The 12,316-nt window shown below is 50.4% G+C and overlaps 1 protein-coding gene across 1 annotated transcript; it reads right to left on the bottom strand.

Annotated features, from left to right (window-relative positions):
• Positions 1–202: 202 nt before the first annotated feature.
• LOC101945572 (cytochrome P450 2C5-like) lies at positions 203–11,242 on the bottom strand. Its single transcript, XM_005297614.4, has 9 exons — positions 10,937–11,242; positions 10,510–10,672; positions 9,434–9,583; positions 7,900–8,060; positions 7,129–7,305; positions 6,210–6,351; positions 5,221–5,408; positions 4,252–4,393; positions 203–656 (listed from the first exon to the last, which is right to left on the bottom strand). The coding sequence occupies exons 1-9, from the start codon at positions 11,111–11,113 to the stop codon at positions 475–477; spliced, it is 1,482 nt and encodes a 493-aa protein (XP_005297671.1). The 5' UTR covers positions 11,114–11,242; the 3' UTR covers positions 203–474.
• Between the last annotated feature and the right edge of the window lie 1,074 nt (positions 11,243–12,316).

The raw sequence follows: 12,316 nt of genomic DNA, 5'->3' as shown, positions 1-12,316 counted from the left end.
ATTTGTTTTGCATTGTTCTTGATTTGAAACAATGAACAGGGTACACTGATGTGACAATCCAGGGGTGGTTGGTATTATTTCTGTTACAGTAGGGTATAAAGGCCCCAGCCAAAATTAGGTTCCCATTGTGCTAGATGCTGTACAAATATTTAGCAAGAGAGACAGTCGCCATTATGTCTAAGTAGAAAAGACAGACACAGGGTGGGAGAACAACAGTACTATTGTCATCTGCATTTTATAAATGGGTCACTGAGGCACAGAGAGATTAAGTGACATGCCCGAGGTCGCACAGATAGATTAAGTGACATGCCCGAGGTCACACAGTGAGTCTGTGTCAGAGCTGGGAACTGAACCCTGATTTTTTGAGCCCCGGTCCAACACTTTAACCACCCTTGCTCTCAGCAATCAGTTGTTAGCACACAGTGGATGTTTCCTCTGCATTCTCATTTCTCCAGCCCAGTACATCCCAATTGCTTAGCGCCTGATGAGGTGGAATTTACAGTATGGCCCCTTGTTCTGGTAGTCCACCCACAGAGATAATATGTCCATCTCTTTGGGATCGGTCGCTAGCTTGAAGGTGAAGTTCTGTAGCAGTGTGCTGAAGAAGAGAAACAGCTCCATCCGGGCCAGCCCTTCCCCTGGGCACATCCGCTTTCCTGGGAAAGAAAAGGAAGTGAGACAGACCGACAGAAACAGGCTAAAGGCCTGATCCAACACCCACTGAAGTCAATACGAGGCTTTCTCTTGAGTTCAATAGGCATGGGTTCAGAGACCCACCAACCTACCCAAACAAAGCACAACCACACGTTACTTTAATGGCCAAAGGCCCTTCCTCCTATGCTGTGTGAGCAATAATTCAGGGCCCCCACAGCTGTTCTTTATCGAAAGATCATTGAAGCCTCATAGACAGACATGAAAACCAGGACTCTGGGGTTCCACACACAGTTCTACCACTGGTTTGCTGTATGACTGGGCGATGGGAGTATTTATTTATCTGTCTTTTGCCATGATCAATGAGAGATTTCTGTGAGATCTGAGCAGAATGGAATCCTGTTACAAGGACAGACTTGGGCAAATCCCCACTTCGGCCAACCTGATCATGCCACCCAAATAATCCCTCCAAATGAAACCAAGAGCGTCCCAAATCTGACATTCCCAGAAACAAGGGGAGAGATTTTCAAAACCGTCTGAGTGAGGTGCCTAACTACCATTGACTTTCAATGGGGCTTGTGCCTCTAACTCCCTCAGGCACTTCTGAAAATCCCACCCAAAATATCTAACTTGCAAAGACAGAACAAGTTGTGCTTGGCATGTAATGCCAAAACAGGTGACACAAAACTGCGTCCCTCTCCCCCGTCAGATCACTGGGAGATGGAATTGAACTTGCAACCTCAGGGTCTAAAAGCATATTGTGCTAATGTCTGAGCTAAAAGATTCAGCTCCGTTAGGTAACGTTGTAGTAGCTCCATCAACCTACCTAGAGGGTTCTGCCACCACTTGAGGGGAACAGAGCATTCCCCTGAGTGTGTGTAGTTTACACATGGTATAATCAGCCCTCCCCAAGCATTGCTTATCTGCAGACAAGCAGCATCCAGACAAGTGTGAAATTCTTTCCTCTGAACCACCACATGCAGTCATTTGCAATCTGATCCCTTACTGAACATCTCAGCGCGAGCTGGAAGTGGCTTTGGGAACATAATTGTCCTACCCTACAGTGGAATGCTTATTACAAGCCGTGATCATGGTGAAATTCAGCCCTTTGCAAAGGAGCCAACACAAGGCTCATGCACCACTTCAGTCCCATTTAATCCTTCAGAACTGGTGCATAGGCCAGGGTTGAAATGCACTTCCCGGGTATGTCTGCACTGCAATGTAAGCCTAGGGTTAGCAGACCCTAGGTTTGTTAACCTACGGCTTGAGCATCTACACACATTTGTAACCCAAGGTTAGGAATTGCTGAACCCTGGGTCCCAAGCTGGGGCGCCACCATCTCCACTGCATTATGCAGGCCCAAGTCCAACCACCCAGGTCTGACACTTCCTAGCGCCCTCTCAAAATGTGGCCAAAATGTAGCCCTTTGTTTGAGGTGCAGTGTGGGAAAATTTGTCCACCAAACTTGACTGTCCAGAGGACAAAGGAAGTTGGTCATGGGATGCTTATGGTGGACTCCCAAAGCACGAATCCAGTGGGGATGCGTCTACACTGCAGAGCTTGGACCTTGGCTCCCGGCTTGACTCAGGCTCAAACCCTGCACCCCTGTGAGGTCCAAGCCATGGGTTCACATGAGTTGTGTGTAGACAGAAAGGGGGGTAGGCTTGAGCCTGTGTGTGAACCCTGGGCATATATTGGAGTGTAGAAATACCCCAAGAACTCCCATCCTACTCTCCTTAGCATATGACTTCATTGCAGAGTTAGCATGGGTGATCGGCACCCGGGTTAGCCTTGCCTGGGTGTGAAAATCCCTACCCGAGTTGCTCTGTCCTCACTGGTGCTATACTCCCCTGTGTGAGTTGCTAGGATTTTGGGGGGCACATCCCATGGTGCTGCAGTGAGCTGAGCTGCTCTGTGATTCTTTCCCAGTGACTTGTGGGTGAGCTTGTCTGTCCTTCCAAACACACAGGGGAACTGTGGGAAGGAACTGGGGGACCACCAGCACTCTAGTGATTTAACCTGCCTCCTCATTGCAAAGTGGGCAGGTTACCTGCCCGAGTGAAAGCAGCACCCGAGTGCTAGCCTATAAACTGAGCTGGGCCAGCTATGTGGGGTTGAAAGCATCTTTACACTTGAGTGAGCGTGGGTCATGTGTGGTCAGGAAGGGGGTTAGGTAGGGTTACCATCCGTCCGTATTTCCCCGGACATGTCCGGCTTTTGCGTCTCTAAATAGCCGTCCGGGAGGAATTGGTAACAAGGTTAAAATGTCCGGGGGTTTTTTCTCCCTCGCCTCCCTCCCTCCCTTCCATGCAGAGTGTGGCTGCTGATTGGGCGTCTAGGCCGATTGACCCACTCCCATTGGCCTCCAGCAGCCAGAGCCCTCCCCTGCTCCCCCCTCCCTCTCTCTGTAGTCCTGTGTAACACACAAACCGACCCACGTGGAGCCAGAATGGTAAGAGGAGTGGGGGGGGGCAGTCAGGGAGTGGGGGATTGTTGGATGGGTCCCCAGCCTCCACCTGCCACCCCCCCTCCGTGCATCCCCCCCTCCGTGGGTCCCCCATCCCTGTCTGCCTCTCCCTTGTCTGCTGTGCTGGCTCTGGCAGTACACGCAGACAACTGCTGTCTGCTGCCCCCGGGTCCTAGTGCCCCCTTCCACTAATGGGAGGACAGGCTGCCCTTACCCTGCCCTTCCACCCTAGCCCTGAGCCTCTCCAACACCCCAAACCCCCAAGCCTTCATCCCCACACACCCTAATCCTCTGCTCCATCCCTGAGCCCCCTCCTGCATCATGAACCCCTCATCCCCAGACCCACAGCCCTCACCCCTGCATCCCCTCCTATCCCCAAACTCCCTCCCAGTCCCCCTCCCTCTTCCCACACACCCCCTCCTGCCCTCAAACTTCCTCCTAAAGCCTGCACCCCCTCCCTTTGCACCGCCTCTCACCCCCAAACTCCATCCCGGAGCCTGCACCCCTCACCCCCTCCTGCACACCCACCCCCTGCCCCAGCCCGGAGCCTGCACCCAGCACCCAAACTCTATCCCAGAACCTGCACCCCTCCTGCACCCTAATCCCCAGCCCAGGACCTGCACCCCAGACCTCCTCCCCCCACCCAACCCCCCTCCCAGAGCCTTAGGCAGGTGGGGTGGGGGGTTCTGGGCACCACCAAAATTTCTACAACCCTGCCACCCATGCGAGTGGATAAGGGTCAGGGCAGTCAGGGGACAGGTAGGGTCCTGGGGGGGGGGCAGTTAGGGTAGGGGTTCTCAGCAGGGGACAGTCAGGGGACAAGAAGCAGGGGGGGTTGGGGTTCTGAGGGGAGCAGTCAGGGGGTGGGAAGTGGGAGGGAGTGGATGGGGCGGGGCGGGGCTAGGGCGGGGCTTCCCCCCCCCCCGCCCAGTGTCCTCTTTTTTGTTTGTGGAAATATGGTAACCCTAGGTTAGGGACAATGCCTGGGGAAGAGCCTGAGTTAACTTTGAGTGAAGACAGACTCAGACGGGCATTTTGCTGTTGACTTTGCTGGGAGCAGGAGCCAGGTCATTGACACATTCTCATTGTACAGCCAAAAGCAGCCAGAGACCTTTGTAAATCCCAGGTTTTACCTGCAGAGAAAGGCATAAAGGCCTCGTTTGGCCTAAATTCCCCCTTCTCGTCCAAGAAATGACCTGGGTTAAACTCTTCTGGAGTCTTCCAGTGCTTTGGGTCTGAATGCACAGTGCTGAACAGTGGAATAACAGCTGTGCCCTGTGAAGATAAAGGATAGAAGGAGACAGGAAAAGCAGACATTAAATACGGTAATGGATTACCTTGATTATCAGCGGAGAAGCAGCCTGCAGTGGAGACAGCTGGAAAGTCTGGTTGTGCACAGAAGGTAAATAAAGGGGCCAAGGCAAGTAACAACTGACATCCCTTTCAGGGAAGGCTTAAGTGGATCTTCGTTGTTGTGTAGCCCCTTTGCACAGGGCTGGCTTGGAGCCAGAACTGTGTCGCAGGAAATTGAGACCAGGCCAGGAATTATTTATTTTAGATTTATAAAAACCCCAAGAGGTGCCCATGCGAAGCTCAGGATGCTGACCCCTTAAAGATTAACAGACAGGGCTGCCCCGCCTACTTGGACACAGGAAAGTCACATGAGCCCAGGCCTGTAGCCCACCCTCACTTCACATGCTTGGGAAACAGATGGGCTTTACGGCATGGCCGGAGGCTCCAGGAGATCGGGTGGGGGGGGGGCACATTCCAGCATCTCACAGGCTGTCAGTCTAGCAGCTCCCTGCCATGGGGAGAAAGGCAGGCCCGGCCGGAGCATCTGTGCTGCTCTGGGCTGCAGCAGTATGGCTCATGGGGAGAGGTGAGTTCAGATCATCAGAACCCAAAGCAGGTGGAATCACACTCGCCACAAACTCGAAGCGGCATCAGTTGCCTGCTGTGCTGAAAAGTGCGGTGCTGCCAGAGACTGGGAAAGAGCCAGGACCTTTACAAACAAGCAAACAATTCGGTGGGGAGGGGATGCACTCCAGTCCAAGGCTCGCCCTCCACCCCTCCCCTGAGAGCGTCCTGAGGAGTTACTGCACCTGGGGGATGATGTAGCCCCGGAACTCTGTGCGCCGAGTCACTGCCCGGGGGAAGTTCTCGATCTGCCCTTTCTGGCTGCGCTGCATCTCATGGATCACTGCATTGGTGTACGGCATCCTCACCCGGTCCTCCATGCTGGGGGCATGGGTCGCCCCCACTACCTCCTCGATCTCCTGCTGGACCCTGGCTGCAAAGGATTAGACTCAGAGCTGTTGCTTTGTAAAGCTGCTGCACTGACCTCCCCTTGTCTTCGGTGTGAGGGAGCTTGGAGATTAAACACAGAGCAGCCTAACCGGAGTGAAAGGCCTGGTTTTAGCCCCTGAGGGTACGTCTACACGGCAGCCAGAGGTGAGATTGCAACCGGGTAGGCCTGCCCACGCTAGCTAAAAATGGCAAAGAAGATGCAGCGGCATGGGCTGTCCAAGCACCCCTGGGTCCATGCTCATGTTGCTAGCCCATGCTGCTGTGTCTTCACTGCTATTTTTAGCCGCACTAATGAGATTAAAACTAGTGTGGGTATGCCAGCCTGGGCTGCAAGCACCTCCGATTGCAGTGCAGAGACGTTCCCGAACAGGCACCAGGAAACGCAGAGCTCTGCTTCAGCCTCTGTCTGGTTATCCTGGCACCTGGTAGCCACATATTGCGGAGCATGCCATGGGCACCCACCCCGGCTCAGTCAGTGTATCCTGCTCAGGCAGGGTGCGAGGAGAGAAGGGTGAACTGCGACTAGACCCTGTACAGTACCTTAACCATCCAGCCATGCATGTGTGTGTAATGGGCCTGATCCAGCAAAGATCTCTGCATAAGCCCCTCACAGCACAGGGGTCCTTGGACAGTGTTAAGAGGACCTACTAGTCTGTTCTTATAGGGCACTTCAGCTGAGCACACTCAGAGGGAGAGAATCTGAATCAGTCCCCTTGCTGCATCATGGCTTAAAGCCACTGAAAAGAAACTCCCCCCTCTCCCCCCCAACCTCCGTTCTTTGTACCTTGAATTTGTGGGAACTTTGCCATCACCAAGAAGAAGAACAACAGGCTATTGGCAGTGCTCACTGTCCCAGCACCAAAGAGGTCAAACACTGCCATGAGCAGGTTTTCATCGCTGAATACATCCTCTGACGTGCTCTTTCCCTGGAAATGGATAGAGGGGTGGCTTGGTGGATTTAAAGAACGTGAACGCTGTAAAATCATCCCCAGGCTGCACAGCATACCTGCGATGGGAGTTTGGTTCCCATCCAGAGCTCTAGGCAGGGAAGACAGGGGTTCATTTGATTGTGAACAGCAGCTTTGCTGGATTCTGGCATGCTTTGGGATTCACCTCGCCCTCAGCATTATCTGGGGTCCTCGGCATTTCATAGCCCTGAGCAGCATCCATCTCCCCAGATAGTTCTATAAAATACACGGGTCACTTAGCTCACGAGTAGCAACTTCTGTCTTAGGATCACAAAGTGCTTTGGGAATGGCAGCTAAGCCTCACCACGAGCCTGGGGGGTAGGAATTATTACTGATATTTTACAGAATAACAAACAGCAGGAAAGTGAATTTCCCAAGGTCTCACAGGCAGTCAGTGGCAGAGAGAGGAAGAGAAACCAGGATCACCTAAATCCCAGATTTAGCTGCTAGGCCAAGATGCCGCTTAGCTAAGACTCAGAGCAGGCCAGTCTCATAGCAAAGCCCTTGATTGGGAGTCTGCTATTACTCTAGCACCCAGCCTCAGTTTACCGGCTGAGCTGGAGATATGGGGCCAGGCTGGGATTATGATGTCCCTTCATCTATTAATCCATAACATGTTGATCAGTCAGTACCTAGGTCTGAATGCAATGTCGTATAAGCCCATTGAATGGGGTCCCTGCTTGTTACTGTCATTAGAGTTAGAAATAGCCCCAAGGCATTCAGGCCCTGCTGTACCTTCTCTGACTTGATAAGGAAACAGTCAATGTAGTCCCGGGGACAGCTTGGCTCCAGGGTCCGCTTGTGAGAGTCAATCCTTTTTTGGATGAAGTTCTTCAACTTCTCACTTTCATTGAAGACCTTGTTGTGTGGTCCCGGCAGGTAACGCATGATGCCAGGAAAGGTGTTGTACACCTGGGAACAGGAGATGTGATAGGGCTGTTCTGAGATCGTGGGTGCACCCCTTTCATCCCCCCGACTCCCAAGATGTGGTGGCAGGGCTTGATCATTTCTCTCACATGTGGAGTCACATGTGGTTCCAGCCCTGATCCAAGGGTGACAACACCTCACTCCGATCAGCCACACCTTTGACAGCTGCGTTTCCAAAAGTGGCCAGTAAAAATGGAGGCCCCATAAAACTCAATGGCCACTTTGGAAGATTTTGGCCTGGGACTGCACAGGACCAGCTGATGCACAGCAGGGCTGGAAGAGGGAAAATGCTCTTCATGGCCCTCACTCAGGGCACCACTGAAGCACATGCATTGAAGAGGGTTGCTTCCCTGTATCAGGGCCTAGGGGTCTGATCCAAAGCTCTTGAAGTCAGTGAGTTTCTCCATTTACTGCAGAAGGCTTTGGATCCATCCAGCTGCCACTGATGTTAAGGAGAGTTGAACTGAACGGGGAGATGTATCAGAATGGGGAGGCGCCCCACGGGCTCAGAGGAGAAATACCCCGTGGGCTCAGAGGGGAGGTACCCCATGGGCTCAGAGGGGAGGCGCTGGTACATACCTGTGCGAAGGGAGACATGAAATAATTGCTGTAGTTCCCCATCATGCCCAACAGCTCCAGAAAGGCCTGGTCTTTGTAGCTGAAACGACTCCCAAAGACAACGGCGCAAACCACGTTAGAAACAGCGTGCCTGACGCTGGATATGGGATCGAACGCCTCACCTGCGGCATCCATGGAGGCAAGGGAGAGCACACCGAATAGAGTCAAATGCAACATGCATCTCTGGTTTGTTCGCAGACGAGTTCCTCCCTGCCCCTGTAAACATAATGCCCTTCTTGCCCATCACTACAATTAACCCTAGGATGGAACCCTTTTAATCTAAAAACCACCAAGATAAAGAGTCCCACCCAGTCTCTGTCCAGAGAAAGGTCCAATGACTCACTCAGCTCCCTGGCCCCATCCACTCCTACCTGCACAGTGAGACTGAGAAGGGGCACACAGATTTCCTACCCTCTCTGTAGGAATGCCCAATAAATACCCCACCCATAATCTTCTGAGCTTGGGGTCCAGAAGGCTTCCTCTCCTTTGCTGGCATCTAGGAGGCCCATTTCTCACCTCTGGATCTTCACAGAAAACCTGCTTTGTCTTTGTGCTTCTTGTAGCGGGGAGGAAGGATGGAACTCATTCACCTACCCATTACAGTCCAGCACGTGGCATATTTAGCTATGTAACTCTTCTGTTTTTATTTGTGCTTTACATTTTTACGCTCTCTCCCTCTGTGGAGAGCTCTGCTGCCATTTTTGTACTCAGAGCTCAGTGCAGATTGTCAAAGGAGACGCACATACTGTGCTCTCTCGCTCTCTCAGGGAGACACTACATTTTTGTTCTCTCTTATTTTAGATTAAGAGAGCACCCAAACTAAAGATCGTTCTGGGTGAAAGTATCAGTTTGCTCTTTGGATGTGGAAAAATACATCATCCAGTGGAACACAGGAACACTCTGCGGGGTCCTCACAGTTCTTAGCCCTTTAGGTGGAAGTGCATTCAGGGGCTGGGACTCAGAGTGAAATGTGTTATTCTCACAGCTGTCGCCTTGTGAAATTTAGCTTCAGATTTTTTTCCCTTTTGCAGTGAACCTTTCTATGAGAGTTACCCAATATCAATCCAATTTGTGGGCAAAAGCTACAGGGTCCATCCCCAGTCTCTCCCGCAATAACTGTGCTGGGTGCATTTGTGCTACCCTATCTGCATCCAGGCTCAGTGATGCACTGACTATTTTACAGAAGCAGGTTGTCAGGAAGGAAGGGAGGGATGCTAAGGCTCAGGTCCTCAAAGGTATTTAGGAGTTTAAATAGGAGTTAGTCTCCTCAGTAGCTTGGAGGGTCTGGGCCCAAAAGCTTGGCTCAGAGCACTGGAGTCTTTCCATTGATTTCAAAGGGCTTTCCAGCAGGCCCTTAATCATTTAAGGTAAGGGCATAGGTCCCTATTCCTATAAAGATCTCTCCCATTTACTTATATGAGTTGCTTCTTGAGACAAGGCTATTCTGTATCTTCTATTTGTATCAGCACATTGAAATGAATAGGGTTCAAATTACCTTCCATGTCTGCTACCGCCTCCACCAAATACTGAGTCTCCTCCTGCACCCGCTGTGCCATTGTCTTCTTCCCCATCCCAAAATTCCGCAGTGTAGTGATTGTGAACCTGCGGAGCTCTCTCCATTTCTTCTCACTACCAGTGACGAGCCCTGAAAAGATGCAGTTAAAAATCTATCATTTGACTGTCAAAACCCACAGCAGGTTACTAAAGACAAAGAGTCCAGAACTTCTGGAAAATTAACTATGAGCAGCATATCATTCAGCCAGTAGATGTCTCTAGGGTGTGCTGTACAAAATTCCAGACAGGATGTGGTTCCTGGTAAACAAGGGTGACAAAGCTGGAACTCAACCTGTGTGGAAGTCTGTTTGTTTGGGTCTGTAGTTCGTTTTATTTAATAAATGCCTCTGTTTAAGATGGCCTGTGATTCTATGTAACATGCCAGAATCCACATATAGTGAAAGCAGCTTCCTTTGTGAAAAATTGTTGAGGTTAACAAAATTGTTCACATTTTTTATTAAAAATAGTTATGGAAATGTTTCATTTACGGAAAACCTGGTGAAAAAATGCTATGAAAAACTGTGAAAAAGACCATTTCAAGCCAAACAGAATGAAATCAACTCCTGAAAACTTTCTTAGAATGGTCTTTTTTGACTAGCTCTTCTTTGTCCCTTGCATAAGGGGTGGGGAAATGCCACACCCTTGGGGACTGCTGTTTTCCGTAGGTATGCATTTGGTCCCCATTACCTGTTAGCTGAACATTTCACAATCTTCAATGTATTTATCCTCCTAACACCCTTGTGAAGCAGGGCAGTGCTATTACCCTGATTGTACAGATGGGGAACTGAGGCACAGAGAGACTAAGTGACTCGCCCAAGAGTGCATAAGAAGTCTGTGTCAGAGCAACAAATTGACCCCACATCTTCCAAGGCGCAGGCAAGTCCCCTAAACACTAGAACATCCTTTCTTGTCTAGGGCTTTCATCCATTCTCTTCTCAGATCTCTGCAGTCAGGGACTTCACCATAAATCCAAGGCGCAATAAAATAACCTAGAAGAGGAGAGACCCAAACACCCACCGTATCCGTCCGTCACTCTCTCATGAATGGCAATGGCAGCGCGTCCACCAAATTCTTCAGCATGACCCACCAAAGCGTCTCTCACCGCCTCATACCCGCAGAGCACCACAGCCGGTTTTGGGCCAAGCCAGACGGTGAACACTGGACCATACTTCTTGTAGAGCTAGGGGCAGAGGTACAGAGAGGGCTCCGTTAATCAGCTAAAGAAATCACTGACAATCTCTCCAAGAGCCATAAAGCTGCAATAGGGGTGGGATTTTGAATACTGGGGAAGATCTGTGACAAACAATGAATATTGTAACCAACTGAGCACAGATAGGTGGAGAACTAAGGCCTACGTTTTAGAGTGTACCTAGCCTTTGGAACAACTTACCAAGGGCATCCCAAGGCCAGGAATGTGAGACTAGCCTGCAAGGAAGTCCCTTACCTTCTGGTAGGATTTCTGCAGGGGCAGAACGTCTTTCTGCCACAGGTTGCCCAGAAGGAACCACGGGGCTGGTCCTGGAGGGAGCTGGTCTCGTTTCCAATTGTTTTTCCAAAGCATGAAGCACATGATGGAGAGGATTAAAAAGAGACTCAGGATCCCAGCCAGTCCAGCATCCATCCTTGTCTGTTACCTCCCTCACAGAAGGGCAGCAAAAGAACTGTTTTCACTTGCCAGAAAGGCTGGGTGAAATGCTGCACTCCACTGATGAGTGGAGAGGTGCCCAGATCTGCTCTCCGGCTTCTCTATATATAGCACCCTCTTCCTGGGCATCTCTGTCCCCTCCAGTGACACACTGACCTGTGTCTACATGAGGTTACTTAATGTAATTTCTTATCACATCTTGGTCTCTGACCCCTTATCTCCCCTTCTAAGGGTCAGTGACACAGAGATGATGTTGTGTCATGTGTGTGACTAATTGAACACATCCGCACTGGAACGGACACCAGCAGGAACTGTTTGTTCGAAAAGGTTTCTCTATCGCTGCTACGCAGAACAAGATGTCTATAACCGAGAGAGCATGGAGATAAACATGTGCCCCCAGCTCCACCCCTGTCTCTTGGTTTGTTGGTTTTTCCATTTGCTCTGCTTTGTGTATTGTTGGTTTCATCACGCCCCTGTATAATCAGCAAGGCTCCGATCCTGCAAAAGGGTCCGTGCAGGCCGTCCTGACTAGGAATCTGCACTAGTGCGAGGAATTGCCTGTACTTATCCCATTGCAGGATCAGAGCCTTAGTTAGGCATTGCCCCTCTTGTTTTTATGAACCTTGGGCACAGTAACAGGGAGAGAGAGCCATTGGTCAAAATAGGAAATAAGATTGTTAAGCCACAACAGTTGGTAGAGCAGTCAGGGGTTGGGGCCACACCTGAAACGGCTTGGAGCCCATTCCTTGAAATTAACTTGATTTAGTGTTGCCCCTAGAGCTGGTCAGGAGTTTTCCATCACACTGCGGGGTTTTATATATATGGAAAAATTTGCACAATCAACATTTTTCCATGGGAAAATTTCAGTGTTGCTGAATTTTTTTTTTTTTATAATTTCCTATTGGGAAAATTGAAACTAAATATTTTGTTTTGGGTTGGGTCAACCTCGAATCAGACTTGTTATGATAGATAGCTTCCCAATAGGGAGCTATATAGTATGACAGCATGCATATGTATAGAGTAATTTCTAGGAACCTAGTGAATTCTATTTTCAGGGAGTGTTTGATAGGGTTACCATACGTCCGGATTTTCCCAGACATGTGCGGCTTTTTGGTCCTCAAATCCCTGTCTGGGAGGAAATCCCAAAAAGCCAGACATGTCCGGGAAAATAGGGAGGGA

This window comes from Chrysemys picta, chromosome 12 (genome assembly GCF_011386835.1).
Source record: "Chrysemys picta bellii isolate R12L10 chromosome 12, ASM1138683v2, whole genome shotgun sequence".
Lineage (NCBI taxonomy): Eukaryota > Metazoa > Chordata > Testudines > Emydidae > Chrysemys > Chrysemys picta.
The sequence above is the reverse complement of the archived record's forward strand: the minus strand, read 5'-3'. Positions and strand labels throughout refer to the sequence as shown.